At 36.9% G+C, this 19478-nt stretch overlaps 2 protein-coding genes across 2 annotated transcripts in view; one reads left to right on the top strand and one right to left on the bottom strand.

Moving 5' to 3' along the window:
- LOC129767774 (eukaryotic translation initiation factor 5B) overlaps positions 1 to 19478 on the bottom strand; it is a 311161-nt gene that overhangs the window by 105630 nt on the left and 186053 nt on the right. The gene's annotated exons all lie outside the window — the stretch shown is intronic.
- On the top strand, positions 6763 to 8115 carry LOC129767775 (uncharacterized). Its single transcript, XM_055768963.1, has 2 exons — positions 6763 to 6895; positions 6959 to 8115. The coding sequence occupies exons 1-2, from the start codon at positions 6873 to 6875 to the stop codon at positions 8064 to 8066; spliced, it is 1131 nt and encodes a 376-aa protein (XP_055624938.1). The 5' UTR covers positions 6763 to 6872; the 3' UTR covers positions 8067 to 8115.

Genomic DNA, 19478 nt, shown 5'->3' with positions numbered 1-19478 from the left:
CTCCATTCAGCCGGTAAAGAGGTGTTAACGTTCAAAACCTTGCACTCCAGCGTCACTCTCTCGTTTTCGACACTTTGAACTTACATCACGGTACAGCAATAAAAGACGTAGTCCTACGTAAATCATTGGTCATTATACCCTTTCTAAGGCCGTAGCAACTATATTGCCACCCACAAACATATTTTTTACACCGCGCTTGGAATGGTATTTCAATATTTTGTTTTACCAAAGACTTCTTAAGGAAGCTGACAATGATCCAATTTTTTAGAGCTACTAAAAATGTACGATAAGAATCGCGATTATAGAGTGCCGGCCTAAAATTTTGTTTAACCCTTTATACGGCCGTGGAAACTAGGGAACGAATCGACCCCTACTTCAGAGAACATAATCCATACATGAGGAAGAACACATATTTACCATTGATAAAAACGTAACTACTGAAACAGTTGAAAAAAATTGGGGGCAATATAGTTGCCACTGCCCGTTGTAAGCTCACTTTATTGCGTCATTGATTATGCAAAAATAAGAACAATATTTCTAGTGCAGCGAGACAAAAGTTTTTTTTATATAGACTTACAAAGAAGATTTTTTTATTAAATGCACCATTTATTTTATTGAAAAAACGGCTTGCTCTTACACAGTAGATCCGGACAAGAAAGCTTACAGTGAAAAACTTATCAACTTGTTACATTTCTAACGAATTCAAACGAAATTTTCTACCGGCGTTCTAAAATCATGGTTTTGTTACATAAAAATGGCATCCAAATTAATATCGTACATTTTCAGCAACCCAAAAAAATGCAGTATTGCCAGATACCTTTAGAATTTTTTGGTTAAGTCAAATATTGAAATAATATTCCAAGTGCACCGAAAAAAATATTATGTTTGGGTTTATAAGGTGCCACGGCCTTATAAAGGTTTAAATTCGTTGAAAATACAACTAGTTGATAAAGGTTTAAATTTTTTTCTTTGTAAGTCCATATGAAAAAAAAACAATTTTCTTTCGCTGCTCTAGAAATGTTGTTTTAATTGTTGCGTAACCAAAGGGGCAATAAAGTGAGCTCCCAAGGCAGCGGCAAACAGTGTTTTTGGGGTTAACGGGCAGTGGCAACTATACTGCCACCAATGTTTGCAACTGTTTCAATAATTTATTTTTTACCAAAGGTACACCTGAGTTCTTCCTCATGTAAGGATTATGTTCTCTGAAATTTGTATCAATCCTTGCCTAGCCTAGCCTCGTAAAGGTTTAAAACACGTTGCGTACTTGAAATTTAAAAAAATGTAGACTTTTTTTAAAGGGCCTGAGTTTTTTTTTCATAAATTTCAAATAAAAAATCATACTAAGATAAACAAGAAAAAAAACAAAGAATGAAATGTCAGGAATTGTTCAAATTTTCATTAACAAACACCAAACAATTTTATTTTTCAAAATAATGCATTGAAAACAAAATATATTAAAAATTAAAATTCATTTTTCTCAAAAACGTATTTTTTAAAATTCTCAAAAAACTATATGTACAGCCCATACAATAGCCTATACATCATCTATCCATCGAAAAATGGGCAGTTTCACATAAGAAAAGATTATCTACCAACAGCGTTTTCATGTTTTCTTTGAAAAATTGTGATTGCCAAGTTTCTAAATAGAAAAAAGTTTGAAGAACATAAAAATCGCTAGAATTGAAACAAAAAAATGTTACGAGTAGAACATTAGGGATTTTTTTTATGAAAACATGGAAAAGTTGTTCCCTTTCCCTTTATAAGTGCCCAAAGTCCGATGTATAGATAAGGTGTTGATTAGTGTAGATTCTTTCAAAAAATTTCGATGCAAATTTGAATACTTTCTTATATTTTCTTCTTTCACCAAACCTTTGTAGGTCTTATGGTTTTCGAGTTGGAAATTTTTGCAATAATTTAAGAAAAAAAGCTTTTGTCCTATTCAAGAAGAAGTCTAATTTTTAGATTTCAAGTATGCAAAATTGCTTGAGTAATCAATGTCTGAGATGGTGCTGCCAGGGCTAGTCGAGTTTGCATGAAATTCGTTTACACAGTTCCGATATAATTATTGTTATCAGAGCACAGACACATTTTTTTGTTGCTAATGTGACGAAAAAAAACATACGAAAAAGAAAAATAAACATATGAAAAATAAAATCAATTCATTAACATCAATAATTTGTATCAAATCATTTTAACTAATAATTTGTATCTTGAAATTGAAGCATGAAGCAAGTAGACGTGATCGCATTGATTGGTGAGAATTTTCTTCAATTCTTAAGACACGTCCCTTTTCAGTTACACCGAATTCAGATCCCTGCTGGGCGGAATAAATATAAGTTTAATCATCATTTCCGAGAGAGGGTATGCTGGTCTTACGAATGTAGCTTTTTTTTTTGTATTCGTTCTTCATCAATGTTTTTTGGGCGTCTCACGCTTCTGCCGGGTCATTTTCTGTGTGTTTGCACACAGCATAATGGACGAAATCAAAACTATAAATTAATAACAAATTTCAAGATTGTTTTTCACTTCCCTTCCGTCCGATTCTTATATGCGTTTCTTGTAGATCATCTCACATTGGCTTGTTGCTTGTTCATTCATGCGACGGCATCGACCGTAAGATCATTTCTTCATCATCTTATTATTATTATAATTTTTTGTGGCAATTCTTAATCTCCCGACGATCTCATTCTCAAAAACTGTTTCCTCTCGTGTATATCAGTGCAACCTTGAATTCAGTGATCAGCTCCGGTTGTATCAAGAAACAAACAGAAGAACAAGAACGGAAGCATTATTATGCTTGATTTGGTTGTTCCTGTGTTTTTTTGCGCAGATTCAATAGTTTGATTCGTCCAGGTGAAATGAAATCCAGATAAGTGAGTTCCACACTTTGATTGTTAAATTCTATTTGCTTAGCGTGCGCGGAAGTAACTTTTACTTGACACATTTCTGGCGGTAAAATATTCCAGAATGAAAATGAACTATTAATGTTGTTTAAGATAGCGTTTTAAAAAAAAATAATTCTATTATATTATTGTGGCTAGTCGGTAATTAATGCAAAATAAAATCAATAATCTTTTCCTTATCTGGATTTAAGAGATAGAAATATTTCCATTATAGACCGACAATACTTTTATTATTAAAAAAAATACTATTAACCTTTTTCTATTAATTTAGAAGTTTCACAACTGTATACAGTAGGGTGCCAATGAATGTATGGGAAAAAATCGGCCCTGAAATTTCAAAAAGTTACCCTATACAAAATGTTCACCACCTCGAAAAAACACCCCCTATAGACGATACTCGTACACACAGGACGTCGCGCGGATGTCGTCTATAGACGACGCTCGTAACGAAAGGGTTAAGGGAAAGTGGCGCAAAACGGTCAAAGTTTGAGTTTTTTGAAAATCGAAAAATCACCCATCACTCTGGGACTCAGGTTTTTTTTCGGAATACGGAACAAAATCGGGGTGTTTTTAAAAAAAAGTTGATGCCAAGTGTCTTGAAATTGCATGACACGTCGAGATTAACAGTTATCTCAAAAAAATATTTTTTGTCAAAAATCGACTTTCCAGGCGGAAAAACGACCAAGTGCAAAAAAAATTCGAGATAACTGTAAATCTCGACGAATAATGCAATTTCAAGACATTTGTCATCAACATTTTGTTCGAAAACCTCGATTTTCGGTGATTTTCCGCCTTTCAAAAAAAATTCAAATTTAAAAGTTTGTGACACCTGTGAATGGAGTCCGAATGAGCTAATATTTTGCATAAGGTATATTATCGTGCAAATTAACATTTCGTAGCGAATTCCGAATGAAAAAACGAGATAACTATTTTGATTGGCAGCCGAAACCATACTTTTCGTTTCGTATTCCGAAAAAAAACTAAGTCCCGAAGTGCCGATTTTTGACAAAAAAAAATTGCGAGATGACACTAGATGACACGTTTCATGCAATTTTAAGACATTTGGTATCAAAAAAAAAATTCGAAAACCCCGATTTCCTTTCGATTTCGACTTTCAAAAAACTCAAACTTTGACCGCTTTGCGCCACACTTCCTTAAATCCGATTGAGCTGATATATTGTATAGGGTGTTTTTTCGAGGTGGTGAACTCTTTTCATGGGGAAACTTTTTAAAACTCGAGATGACCATTTTCATTGGCACCCTAGTATACAGTACCAAATTTCCTCATCTTTCAAATGAGAGCAACAGAATCGTCCTATGTAGAGTACATTTTGAAATATTCACGAATTTACGTTAGAAATTTAGAGATATGATTTTTTCTTCAAATTTCCCGATTTCATGTATTCTTTCTGTGCTAAAAAGGTTAGAAAATCATCATTTTACATTGTTTCATTTATAATATATGAAGAATGATTTGGTATAAATGTTGTAATTAACATTTTTTACTATGTAAACAATGGGTAGCATATGTTGCGCTACATATACTGCAGATCCTTTTCATATCGGCCTAACGGAATCCCCTACATAATCAATGATATCAACCAACTTATTGTGATATCGATTTCATCGCCAAAGCTTCTGAAAAATGTCCGGAAGTTAGTTCAGCTTAGATGATTTCTTTTCACTGTATATAATCGAATCCTGTATATAATAGAGTCAAAATACATTGTTTTATTCGTTTTTTGCATCTAATTTTCGTTTTTTGAATATAAAACAGGAATTTAATTTTTGATTCATCCCTTAAAGTCAGAAAACACCTTTCTCACACGTAAAAAATGAATTTATCCAGATTCTCTCAGGAGGTGATAGACGATCATATTTGATGAAAAAATCCTTCTACGCATATGTTCGAATTTCAACAATGACAGAATCATAGAACTTTTTGTTTCTATCAGACTCTGTTTCCTCAAACTGGCTATACATTAAAAAGTACGCTATGAAAGACTTTCATTTGAAAGATGAGATTTAGTACAGGATATAGTAGTTGAACATCTGAATTAGTGGATTTAATAAGATTTTGGAAGTGAAAAACTTAAAAGTTAATGATTTTTTAATGTGTTATTGTTAATTTCACCCAAAAAATTTATATTAAACTAGATTGTTTCTATCAATTAAATTGAAGTTCTTTAACCGCTCTACAATTTGTTCTTTGACACCCAACTTCTATCTTTCTTAATTTGGCTGCAATATCAATATCTATAACAATTCCTGGTGAAAATTCAAGCAAAATCTTCAAAAATCACGATGTTCATCCCACTGTACATGTAATAGCCACTCAAATTACACCTTAACGTTGAAAGGTTACATTTCTTCATGAAATAATTCATATTTGAAATATATTAGGCTATCAAAAAAGTCCTACGGTATTTTTTTTGAATTTTCATTTGTTCATAAAATTAGTTTTAAGTCAAATATGCGCCGTTTTGTTCGATGACTTGTTCCCAACGAGATGCCAACTTCATAATACCCCTGTTATAGAAGCTCGCTTCCTTATTGGCAAAAAACTCGGATAGCCAATTTTCACAGGCCTTTTTTGCGGCTAACTTCTGACTACCTAGCTCGTTCGCCATGGACAAAAACAGGTGGTAGTCACTTGGTGCAAGGTCCGGACTATACGGCGGATGCAAAAGAACCTCCCATCTGAGCTCCCGGAGCTTCTGGCGCGTCACCAAAGAAGTGTGTGGCCTGGCGTTGTCCTGATGGAAGACAATGCGGCCTCTGTTCATCAAAGATGGCCTCTTCTTCATGAGTGCTACCTTCAAGCGGTCCAGTTGTTGGCAGTACAGGTCCGAATTGAGCGTTTGGCCATAGGGAAGCAGCTCATAATAGATTATTCCTTGACAATCCCACCAAACACACAGCTGAACCTTCCTGGCCGTTAATGAGGGCTTGGCCACCGTCTGAGCCGCTTCAGCGGGCTTCGACCACGACCGTTTGCGCTTCACATTGTCGTAAGTGACCCACTTTTCATCGCCAGTCACCATCCGCTTCAGAAAAGGGTCGATTTTGTTGCGATTCAGCAGCGATTCACATGCGTCGATACGGTCAAAGATGTTTTTTTGCGTCAACGTGTGTGGCACCCATACATCGAGCTTCTTTGTGAATCCAAGCTTCTTCAAATGGTTAATAACGGTTTGATGACTTATCCCCAGCTCTTGGCCGATACTACGGCTGCTACTATGCCGGTCTTTCTCGGCTAATTCAGCGATTTTGTCGCATTTTTCGACGACAGGCCTTCCGGAGCGTGGCGCATTATCGACGACCTCTACACCAGAACGAAAACGTTGAAACCATCGTTGTGTGGTGGAAATGGAAACTGTATCGGGTCCATAAACTGCACAAATTTTATTGGCAGCTTGAGATGCATTTTTGCCTTTGTCATAGTAGTACTGTAAAATATGTCGGATTTTCTCTTTATTTTGCTCCATATTTGCGACACTATAACTCACGAACGACTTAACCAAACAAAACACTGTCAAGGACTATATTATAGCGCGCAAAAATACTTTTCCAACAAGCTATAGTATGACTCGACACAATGAATACAACTAGAACTACGCGCTTACAACGACACCTCGCGGAAATACCGCAGGACTTTTTTGACAGCCTAATATAAAAAAAATCCAAACTGTATATAATCGAGTCCGACCTGTACTCACAACATTGACGGCGTTTGGTTGATAATTTTACACCGTACCTAATCAGTGTGATTTTCTTTTGCATCCCCTTGGCTAAACAAATCCAAATAATCAGAAAATACGGGTTCTACTGATCGCTACTAAATTCCGCTGAACAAGTCATTCGATGCTTGAACGTCACTTCTTCAAACCAAGTCGTATCAATTATTGATAAGAGTAGTCTCTCGTTTCATCTGCTTTGAGTTTTTTCACAAAGGATCGCTACTCCGCAATGGATGCCCGCTGTTGGATTGCGTAAGTGAACATACAACATTTCCCCACATTTTCAATCTAACCTTGATTTAATTAATCTTGTAGCATATTTTGTACAGTGAGCTTATGCAGTTTCAGTACAGCATGGCTTTATCCTTGCAAACGATATGGATTTGGTTCCTACACTATCATGAAACAGTGCACTCTCGAGAAAGTTTTCATCAACCAGGAAACTGCACTTTATCGTGTATTTTTTCCACCTGTCGATCTGGCAATCTACTCTGGATACATACCAAGCTTCAACGAGGCGGTTGCCGAACGTCTGAGCAACAAAACAAAACGTCTATCGATCATGTTCTGTGGAGTGGAGGACGTATTCCTGAAGGACACTTTGAAAAGCGTCGATCTGCGTTTCAATCTTTTATCCAAGGTGCAGTTCCGATCTGCGAAAGCGTTGCAAATTTGGACACTTCATTTGGATTACAACCTCTTGAGAGACGCTTCGTTTGTGCAGAATATGGAAGCTCTTGTGATACTAACGCTGAGCAATAACATAATTAGCACGCTGAGTTGGAATACGTTTAGGCGACTGAGGAAATTGGTTACCCTTAATATTGGCGGTAACCTAATCAAAAGCATCGACAGTGAGGCGGATTTCAAGTTGCCCGCTCTGAAACGCCTCGAACTCGCTGAGAATCGAATGGAATATTTCGAGCTTTCACGCCTGAACTTTCAAGCCGTCAGGGAACTTAATGTTTCCTCTAATCAACTGCTTTCCGTGAACATGTTCCACTTTGGCAGAACATTTCCGGCTTTGGAATCGGTGGATATCAATCATAATCCGTGGAATTGCGGCCGAAAGCATCGGCTGGAAGATAGGATGGATCTGAAAGGCATTCGGAACGAGAAATCTCAGATTCCACCGCGAATCAGCTGCCACGAAAATAAACTTGAAACGGTTGCTCTCACAACACCGGAAGAAGTGGACGAAATTACCCACAATTTCAGACAACTTGAATATGTCTACGCGGATCAACTGAGCGGAAACGAGGCCAAACAACGGCTGGCGATGGCAGAGGAAAGGATATCCTATTTGATGTACGATTTGAATGCGACCGACGTGGCAGTGCAGAAACTAAAACAGAAAGCAAGTCATCTGTTCCAGCTGTACAATTTACGAACGACGTCACGTAACTTCAATATGCCCAGCTGAGGGACGTGTCAAAGTGCCCTTCTCGAAAATAATTATAATAAAGATGTAGAGCCATAAAGTTGTCATTGTTATTCCCTTCCCATTTTGGTCGTGCCCGTTCGAAGTAACACACATACACACACGTTTGCCCGGAAGGATTTCCGCATTTCAAAAACGGATCTTCAAAGTTATCCCTCATCTGTTTTGATTTTACGCTCGGAGTTTAGGAGTTCTTGTTTGATCAATAAACAACAAGCCCATCGTGTGTTTGTGTAATGTTCGTGTGGGTAGGAAGGAAGTGTGTCAATAGCCGTAATGCTTGTGTTGTGCCCCCATGAACGGAGTCAAACCCTGCTATTTGTTCCTTTACTTCCGATTCGGCTTATTTGCTCCGATAATGTAAAGCGGGAATGAGGGGTAAGCGCACGTTCAGTGTTTCGAACGGAACTATTTTTTTTCACTTCTTTCCTTCCGGAAGGAAGGACATCCGGTTTTAAATCATTTGTGTGTATTTTTAGGAATTCATATTCAGGTTTTTCTATTTTGAATTTTTCTTTGGTTTTGGCGTTTTTTTCAGTATGGATTTCTATACAATTAATTAGATATTAGCATACATTTATCAGTATTTTCCTCAAATAGAAGGGAGAGAAAAAATAAATGTCTAGTGCATGATAAATATTATGTCAATGCGAACGTCGAGTTGGCATAAATAACTGAAACAAACGCTCGCAAAAAGAGAGGCAAAGCGTAATATCGAGATTTTTAAAATGATTTTTGGATCGCTGTACTTTCATGTTTAATGGAATTTTTTGTTCCGTAAATTGAATGTTTTGGATCAAATTTTTCGTTTGATGAGCGCTTGTGTGTAGCGGACAAAGGGTAAGGGAGTAAATAGTGCCCCCAAACCAAATCACCAGCTGTATGGCAAATATTGTGTAGGATATTAAATAAGAAATTTTGGCGGTTTATTTGAACCGCTATGTGGTTAAACGTGGGATCTATAGTGAAAAACGTACTTTTTCGTTCATTTCACGCCATCCTCAAAAGCTTCGAGATAAAAATTTGATAAAAATACTGAATGTGCATCTCATTACGATGTATCAAGAAAAATTATCAAACAAAAAATTTCATCAAACATTTTAGTACTAAAAAACTATTTAAATATTTAAATATTTAAAAAAAAATGTGTTCCTACGGCTTTTTTAGACATGTGTGATTTTTTTCAATGTTGCGCGGTACAAAAAATATTTTTTATGTCCTGACTGGGTAAGGGAGTGAAAAGTCCCCCAAACCAAATCATCAGCTGTATGGGAAATATTGTATAGGGTACTAAATAAAACATTTTGGCAGTAGTACCATATATTTGAGTCCTTATATGGTACACTATTAGGATCTATGGTCAAAAATGCACCTGTTACCGCAATCACCTTTCGGACCTTGGTAATCAGTGCTTTTGATTAGGAGATTGGAACGACACAACTTTATTCTCCTTCGAGTATAATAGACCGATATTCGGAGTGATGGATAGTTGTTGTATTTTCGACTTTACAATGTAGACTAAGACCGATTTGCCTATTCCTATCGGTTTTATATCATAAAGCGGGAAGATAAGTGGGTAACAACATAGAAAACTGTTCGTGAGTCTTTGATATAGATCGGTAGATCACAACCGGATGCTGCGATGGACTGATAAGAATGACACGTTAGAAAAAGTATGCTATCTAGACTTATTCGAGCGGTTTTGCTCGTCCATAAACAACGCGTTGCGTAAACAGCACCTTTTCGTTTTTCTTCACGCCATTCTCAACTTACTTAGGTATATCGATCAACATTATCAAATATTTTTTTCATTAGAAAATCAAACACTAAAAAAAATTAAATTAATTTTGATTTTTATTTTAAACTAGCTGACCCGGTAAACTTCGTCCCGCCCAACATTTGTTTTTTGTTATCAATACCTTCAAACATTCACGTTTTCTTACTATAAGCAAGTTCATCGGTCCAATCGTAGAACTGTTCACTGATTGATCTTCTTATCAACCCCGTTGAATTTACCTTTTACTTTAAAATTTCTAGTATTTCTAACAAAACTCAACATTATAATATCAGATTATTTTCAGTCACAATTCTCGTTCAAGATTTTTCAACCACTTGCAAATAACATGTTTCTCCGTTACATGGAATAAATGTTTTATACAGAAAATATGATAGAATAAAGACGCCCCCTGTAATTTGTGTTTCATTTGTATGGCCCCTTAGAGAGGAGGGGGGTGTATAACCACCATAGAAACATTTATTGCACCCTAAAACCTTCACATGCCAAATTTGGTTTCATTTGCTTGATTAATTCTCGAGTAACGCAGAAATTTGTGTTTCATTTGTATGGCATTCATAGGAGTCAGCAGTACGATAGAGCTCTGTGAGAAAAAAATTAAGTCCTTGTGGAAAAGTTATTCGGATTAATGAAAACCACGAATACAATAATATAATCGATTTCAAGAAAATAAAAATAATAATGCAGACGATGAAGGAAATTATTTTTGTGTCTCGCAACGCAATGTAGAAAAAAACACATACGAACGCATTTAAATAAAAATTAGAACAGAAGTGGGTCTCAAAGTTATATATATACATTTTTTTTTGTGAAATTTTCGAAATGCCAGAAAATATATAAAATTATTTTGTACTGCGTATTTTTTTTATTATTAGATTTTTTGATGAAAAAAAAGTTTGAAAATATTTATCGATACACCTTAGTAAGATGTACTTTCAGTATTTTTTCATATTTTTGTCTCAAAGCTATTGAGAATGGCGTGAAAAAACGAAAAGGTGCATTTTTCACCATATATCCTATGGTGTACCATATAATGACTCATATACATGGTACTACTGGAAATATAAAAAAAAATTTTTTTTAATCGCGCAACACTGAAAAAAATCACACATATCTAGAAAAGCCGTAAGAACACATTTAAATATGAATTAGAATAGTAGTACTGAATCTCTAAATCACAAAAAAAATCTGAATATTTTTTAGTACTTCAATTTTTAATGATTTTTTTTTTTGATGATTTTTCTTGATACACCGTAGATGCACATTCAGTATTTTTTTCAAATTTTTATCTCGAAGCTTTTGAGGATAGCGTGAAATAAACGAAAAAGTACGTTTTTCACTATAGATTCTATGTTAAACCACATTGGGGTTCAAATAAACCGCCGAAATTTCTCATTTAATATCCTACACAAAATTTGCCCTACAGCTAGTGATTTGGTTTGAGGGACTTTTTACTCCTTTACCCAGCCAGACTCTTTGTAAATATGAAAAAAAAAAAATTTGTGCCGCGCAACACTGAAAAAATCACAAATATCTAGAAAAGCCATAGAAACACATTTCAATATGAATAGTACTGTACTGAATCTCTAAATACGGGGGGTCTCCGTAGCCACATTGGTTGCGCGTTCGCTTAGTAAGCGATCGATCGTGAGTTCAAAACTCAGGGCCCTCATTGACCATCTTTGTGTTGTTACAGAATAGCTACGTCCACGCAACAATCATCAGCGATGGAGATCGATCCACGGTCGAAATAAGATCGATTCATCCATACAACTGCTCTGCTCTGCCAGACACATCGGGCTACTGTTCTATAAATAACTCAACAATGATCAATCAACTGTCTCCGCTGTCCGGTGGTCCAACTGGATAATGGAAGAACAGAAAGAATACCCTTACGCCTAAATGGCTACTGTGTGAATGTACCATATGTAATGATACACCGTAGTAAGATGCACATTCAGTATTTTTTTCAAATTTTTATCTCGAAGCTTTTGAGGATGGCGTGAAATGAACGAAAAAATAAGTTTTTCACTATAGATCCCATGTTTAACCACATAGCGGTTCAAATAAACCGCCAAAATTTCTTATTTAATATCCTATACAATATTTGCCATACAGCTGGTGATTTGGTTTGGGGGCACTTTTTACTCCCTTACCCGGCCAGGCCCTTTACATTTACATTTATGTTCTTAACTAGTTAAAGTTTCTGGTAGATCATACTAATGTTACTCAACCAAGGATGTCATGTACATTTTTCTTCAGAATTTTTTAAAGTTTGATTTTGAACATGCTGCGATTGCTGATTCGTTTCAATTCATTAGTCAATGCGGTATATTTTTTAGGACCAACAATTGAAATCCTCTTTTGACTAAACTGTGTGCCCTTGATAATCCTCAATTGTAAGAATTTCTGGTCCGATAACTATGACTGGTGGAAGGAATCTGGATAGAGTCATGGAAGTTATTGTTATGAAGGGTGTCGTGAAAAAACATAATTGATTGCATGTCGCAAAGGCTGACTATTGGAAGAATGTTATGTTCATGTCAGACTATTGAAAAGTTCATGAAATGGTAATAGCCCGGCAGAAAATCTTGTTGGAGTATATAAAATATTTTTCGAAGAATCCTTTGAGAGTGCTGTTAGCTCATCGTCGTCTTCAACAGCTTCTAAATGAAGAGAAAGAAACGAAACTGGATCAAACCCTTATACGCGAAACTAACGACACCTTTTGGGACTGTTCCAACGAAGTAACAAATGAAAATAATAGTCAGCGTCACGTTCAGAAATAAAATCACATTGCTGACGCAATCATCTCCTATGTATAAACATTTCGAATTGATCGAAATCACGATCCTTATATTTGGTGGTCTTTAAACTCTAAGCAGTACCCGAACTGGCAAGGTTTTTCTAGAGTCTCTCTTTCAACTTCTTGCAGTTGCGTTCACAGCGATAGTCTGTTTTCTGGAGCTGGTCTGGTGTACGAAGCAAAGCATAATCGGTTGTCACCATCAACTGCTGAAAATTGCTTATTTATTCATCATAATTTATCAATGGTTCAAATTTTGAGTGCTGTTAACAAATTAATAACAAAAGTAATACTATAATATAATAATAATAAATAAATGTTATGAGATAATATAAATTTTATTTTGAGAAAAAATTCTAGCATTTCAGTAATCATACTTTATTTGTTATAAATTATCTTCTGTTAATGATAAATTCTTGATTGTTTTCAATATCCGGCCGGATAGTTACCAGATATCCGTTTCATCTCTATTTTTTACCTAAATGATGCAGTTTCATAAACACACCCTTTTCAGAGATTGAAGTTGATGTGTATATAAAAAATCTGAATTGTATGTTATAATTGAGGAAAGGGTCGTAAGTGATTTCATCGATTTCTCTTCATCAGCTTTTTCTTTAGTTAATAACTAAACTGCAAAAACGTTCCAATTTCAGCTTGCTATAGAATCCGATAGATGAGATTCTTTCCTATCTTCTACATTGTCAAATACAGTTGGGAATGTGTTTGCAGCTAAGTTATGATCAAAAGAGAGAGTCGATGTAGAGAAATCGATGATGTCACTTACACTCCTTTCATTTCGAGCCCCTCAATTAGCATAAATTCATATTACATTTATATTCTCTCCCTTAAGCTTGATTTCAAATTTGGATCGATGGTACATAATCTCATGGTATAAGTGCCTGTTTATGATGGTCCAAGTAGAATTCAACTGCTGAATAATATTTGATGTGTTTGCAATACTTCAAATTTGACCAAAATTAGCATTCTTTTCTAATTCTGAATGCCATCTGTATTTAATATCATTCATACGCTATATTTGAAGAAAAAATCCTTCATATTCGTATAAGCTACTCAGTAATTGAACGATGGAAAACAAAATATTAAAAAAAATCCGCATAGCAAATGCCAAAGGGATGAATCGTGACTTTGTCACTATTTCTATAGACACTTTAATGTTGCATCTTGAAGAACAAATGAATAGTGCCTCTCTGTTCGCTGGATTATAACACTTACAAATATTGTATACATCATGCTTGCACACTAAAGGGTGTGTCACATCAAATTGCATCACGGAAAAAACGCTGTAGAAATTTAATTTTTAGGAATTATATCTTCAGCTTTCGCTTATAATCAGATAAGAGTGTATAGATCACGTTGACAATGCTTCACTGTCAATTTTTCGCAAATTTGGAAAAATGTCATCGAACGAAAAAGAGCGTCGTGAATTAATCCTGTGCACTCATTTCGAGAATCCGGAGTTGTCACATCGGGACATCGGTAAGATGCTGGGAATCGTCCAATCCACGGTCAGCAGAGTACTAAAACGATACTTCGAGAACCTAACCATCGACCGGAAGGTGAAGAACGGCAAAAATGGATGCTCCGTCAGTGAAAAAGATCACAAGCGCGTAGTTAAGCAGTTTAGACGTGATCCGAGAAGTTCGGTCCGGGATGTCGCCAATAAGCTGAATTTGTCAAGTTCATTCATCCAGCGGACCAAGCAGCGGGAGGGCCTGCGTACATACAAGGTTCAGAAGGCTCCTAACCGCGACGAAAGGCAAAACATGGTGGGGAAGACGCGAGCCCGGAAGCTGTACACCGAAACGCTGACGAAGCCGCATTGCCTGGTAATGGACGACGAAACCTACGTCAAAGCGGACTTTCGTCAGCTGCCGGGCCTGTTGTTCTTCTCCGCAGAGGACAAATTCAGCGTTCCGGAGGAGATTCGCAAGCAGAAACTATCCAAGTTTGCCAAAAAGTACATGGTGTGGCAAGCGATCTGCTCTTGCGGAAAGCGGAGCGCCCCCTTCGTGGTGGCCGGCACGGTAAACGGGCAGGTTTACCTTAAGGAGTGCCTACAGAAGCGCTTACTTCCACTATTGAAGCAGCACGAGGGCCCGACCATCTTCTGGCCGGATCTCGCTTCGTGCCACTATTCAAAGGACGTGTTGGAGTGGTACGAAGCCAACGGGGTCACCTTCGTGCCAAAGGAAATGATCCCGCCCAACGCGCCGGAGCTTCGCCCAATAGAGAAATATTGGTCGATTATGAAGCAGGCCCTCCGGAAGACCCCAAAAGTTGTCAAATCGGAGGCGGACTTCAAGAGAAAATGGATTTCTGTTAAAAAAAAACTACAACCTGACGTTGTACAGAACCTTATGGACGGTTTAAAGAGGAAGGTGCGAGCATACGGGCTTGGGCTCGAAGTATGAATAAAAAGAAAATGCCAAAAGTTGTTTAATAGTTTTTATTTTACTGTCTAAAATTTTCAAAAGGATCGGTCTACTGGGCGAATTTCTACATCGTTTTTTCCGTGATGCAATTTGATGTGACACACCCTTTATTTGTATCAGATTTACTAGGCTAAACCAGTTTATTTGTTTTGTTTATGGTGTCCTTCGCGCATAGCAGAAATAAAGTTTCTCTGTGTTGAGTGTGTTGAGGTGAACACTTTTAAAATGCCCAAGAAAAGGCAATATTCTGAAGAAAGCCTAAATTGTGAATGGATCGATATGATGACGGTAAACTCAAACAATGAGAAATGCAACATCTACTTTCAAATTCGATTTTTTTCATTCATAAATAGTGCTTTCTAAAACTTGACAAACCATGATCATTTTTCGGATAAACCATGATCAGAGGTGGACAAACCATGATCATAATTACTCTTTGAGGAAAATCGTTAAAAAAAATAAATATTTTAATACTTTCAACACCTTATGGTAGTATTCGAAACTATAAACTTAAGGCTCATCAACCCAACCCAAACTCGTTATGATTATATGTGATTTTTATGAAGGAAAATCGATTTGCATTTGCTAGTTGCGTGAAAACACCCTAAATCGGACAAACCAAGATCATTTACCCTATAAAAATATAGAAAAAATGGATACAAATTCATCTATTGATTGCACGAGAGTCACTAGATTACATCAATCTGTTAAAATCAGTGCCACAAATTATCAAAATTTATTCACGAATGAAGGAATTAGATTTTTCCCAGTATCGGATGAATTCTCTTCTGTTGAAACTCAACACCATATCTGTCATAATGAGTATAACACAAGAGTCGAGACGCGTGAACTTTGTCTGGTATATTGATCGAAAACAGCATGAACGAATTTCGAAAAGCCTGCATTCAGGCACTCTCATTACTGTCAATAATTTCAGGTAATTATCACGAACGTTAAGCTGATCTTCATCGCTTGCGGTGAATTTTTATCGAAAACGTGTTACCCATTGCACATATAAATGGTGGTGTATGCCATTTCCGGGCAATCGTGAGTAGATTCATAAAACGTAGCAAGAGTTATTATATACATTCCATCGCCGAAGTCGTCAAAAACAAGAATTTTGTGTGATGAATTGCCATCCTTTACCATTAATCGATTTCACTCTCAATTGGTGACGCTGAATTTTATGCTTTGATTTTCACTAACACGCAATGATCTTCATTTTCGGCCTTACGAATACCATGACGAAAAGGAAGATGCAAATGAAAAATAATCTTCATGGCAAGCTGAATATTTTCAGCACTGGTTAAAACACGTTGTTTCCAAACGTATCATATTTATTTTGTTTTCAGACATAAATATGATTTGAATTGATCCCTAGAATATTATATCATAGGAATACGTATATTCTTGTGCAAACAATTGAGGTTTTATGACCAAAATTTCGGCCTTCGGTAGAAAATAATGGGTTTTGAATTGTTTAAATTTTAATTAAAAAGGTACTTGTTTTCGCAACATTTTTTTTGAGGTGTGTTTTTTGTGAATCTTTACAAATTAAAACAAAGACGGTCAAAAAATCTTTCCTCTAGTGGAAAATAATCAGTCTCCTAAACCAAAGGCATGTGCAACGTTTCGTTCAAATCCATGATTGTCTCTTATTGTCAGGTCATTCTGGTTGGAAACGATACCACAGTGAGATGACGTGCGTAAAATTCGTTGTATAATCGACCACATGAGAAGTGAAAAGTTACTGTTTTTGCTTTGGTTCATCAACGCAACATGAACTGAGTTCTAGATATAAAACCAAACAAAAGATACCCGGTTAGCATGAACCAATGGCTTTTTCGCACTTGACCGCTGTGTAAAGTAGTGTTATATAGATGTACATCGGACCGAAACACATTTTTCATTGCTCGTAGAAACGACCGCGTCAGCATGTGGTAATTTAAACCGGAACTGAGAATTAAACACCGAAAACAAAACAGCACCACACGAAACCGGGAGTAAGCTAATTGTTTCTAGAACAAGCTAGCCGAACCCTTACGACGACGTCGGCAGGTTCAGATATTGTATCGTTCGTTTTCGTCGCCACCAATGATGGTCTTCGTGACAATTTCCCACCACACCCATACACACACACGCGCAAAGAGTCGGCTACGCGATAGAAGAAAATTGCGCAGCAAATCAACGAACGCGCGGACACGACGGCGATGGCAGGGACGAGCGCGGCGTAGTGATCGGTCGTGAATGAATGAAAGGAAAACCGTCAATGGGAAGTAGAGGAAGTGGCCCTTGGCAAAATCACACATCGTGGTGCCGCGCACAGCAGCTGCGGCACGTTCGTATGTGTACTTTTCGCTTTATCGCACCGGCGAAACCCCTTTCAGCGAAAGAGACCGAAGATTCCAGTTCCTTTTCGGTCTCCGTTCCGGTCCACCGTGTTTGGGGCGGAAAGAACACGCGAACACGCAGCAAGAAGAAGAAGAAGGAAAAAAGCTAAATTGTTTTTCCTTTCGATTCTTCCTGACTCGTGTATTGTCACACCATAGGCCGCCCCGGCGTGGTCTGTTTCTCATTCACAAGTCATTCCGTCGTTTCATTCATAAAATTCTATTGACTCATTCATCGTTTTTGCTGTGTTAAGTTTTGTGGCATGTTATAATGGTACACAAGATGAAGGCTGTGGTAAAGAAGAGGAACGGGAGGTAGTTCTGTTCCGGGTCTTGGCTTGAACTGAAGGAAATAGGGTCGTTCACAGAAAAGAGCACAATTCAACGGGAAAATTTCAGAACTTAACAATTCACATGAAAGCTTTGAGTACACACAAAACTGTTATGATCGTGAATATTTTTCGTATAAGATATAACGAATGATTTTTTTTTGCTGTTTGGGATTTCGATGCACTGTTTTTGACAGATCACAAACATGACATGTGCCAAAATTAAAGTTGTGTGTTAATTTTCATTGCATTGTGTTCGATTTGCAAAGTCCCATTGTATAAGATACCTTGTTTCGCTAAATATCACTCCGCAGCAAGAATTTGAATTCTTACTTCTATATGTATAACATTTATTCAACTATACGGTGTAGATTTGTATCTGGTTGGCTACACATATCGCAATTTCCATCTGCAAGCCTACCGATGTTATAAGCTATCAACTTTTCTTTATTCGAAATGATATCATTCAGTAGCAGGAACACATTGGATTTGTCTTCAGAGCATAGAAAATTGTAGCTATTATTTCTCCACAAGGTCGCCCAATTTTCTTCAGGGTAATCATTTTCCACACTAGGTTTTATCGGAGTATTACTGAGAAACTTGTTATACATCTGTTGTGAACTTTCGGCTCTAAAATTTGTTTCTTGCACCATACTTCGCGCGGCAGTAATCCACTCTTTTGCGTTTCTAGTGAGACGACCGCTGTTTTGGAAATCAAGTAAATAATTTTCCTCCGGAGTATTACTTCCATTAATCTGTGAATGCAGAATATTTTTCAAAAACAGTGCTTTGCATTTCGTTTCTGGATCGATCAAACGTAAACCTCCTCGATAGTAGTCTAAGTATAATTGAACTCTTGCAACTCTGAAAACAGATCCACGCCAGAGGAAATTTCCTGTCATGCTTTTAATTTTGGCTAGGTGGTAATTTCTTGGTGGGAAAACTTGCGCGATGTACCACAGTTTAGAAAGTACGAACGTATTAAGAACCCATACTCGTTCAAACATGTTCAAATTCCTCGTTGCCTTTGTCATTAAGCGGAAATTGATTTTAATATATTTTTTATCTATAATCTTCTTCCAACATCCAGCGATAACTACACCCAATATTTTTAGTTCATCGACCTCTGGGATTTTCTGTGGACCTGATTTTGGATTATTGAGCCTCAAAAACGACGATTTTTGCTTATTCATTCGTATTTTTGCATATCGGGTGAACGAATCGAAGATTTGCATGTTTGAATCGAACTCTTCCTGGTGTTTGACGAATATAACAATGTCATCAGCATATGCTATCACCTTTAAGAATTTTCCGTACACAAGAACACCACTGGAGGTTGCGTGTATGTTCCTGATTAAAGGCTCTATGTAGAGAACGAAAAGGATCATACTTAGCGGGCATCCTTGCCGCACCGAAGATCTAATTTTAATTTCTGGCGTAAAAAATCCGTTAAGCAGAACTTTCGATGTAGCCACGCTATACAAGGCCTTCAAATAATGTATCAAGTGCGTTGGGAATCTGAACTTTTCAAGCACTTTCCACAGAAATGTGTGATTGGCGTTATCAAACGCCTTTTCAAGATCTACGCTGAGTAAAAATCCTTTGAACGGTTTTGACTCAA

The sequence above is a fragment of the Toxorhynchites rutilus genome, chromosome 2 (assembly GCF_029784135.1).
Source record: "Toxorhynchites rutilus septentrionalis strain SRP chromosome 2, ASM2978413v1, whole genome shotgun sequence".
Taxonomy (NCBI): domain Eukaryota; kingdom Metazoa; phylum Arthropoda; class Insecta; order Diptera; family Culicidae; genus Toxorhynchites; species Toxorhynchites rutilus.
Note: the sequence above shows the minus strand (reverse complement) of the source record. Positions and strands in the feature narration are given on the sequence as shown.

Bases quoted from the DNA above. Each gene is read 5' to 3' on its own strand.
- LOC129767775 (XM_055768963.1), top strand. From the start codon at position 6,873: ATGGATGCCCGCTGTTGGATTGC. The intron at 6,896-6,958 runs GTAAGTGAACAT...TTAATCTTGTAG, and splicing joins GATGCCCGCTGTTGGATTGC to CATATTTTGTACAGTGAGCT.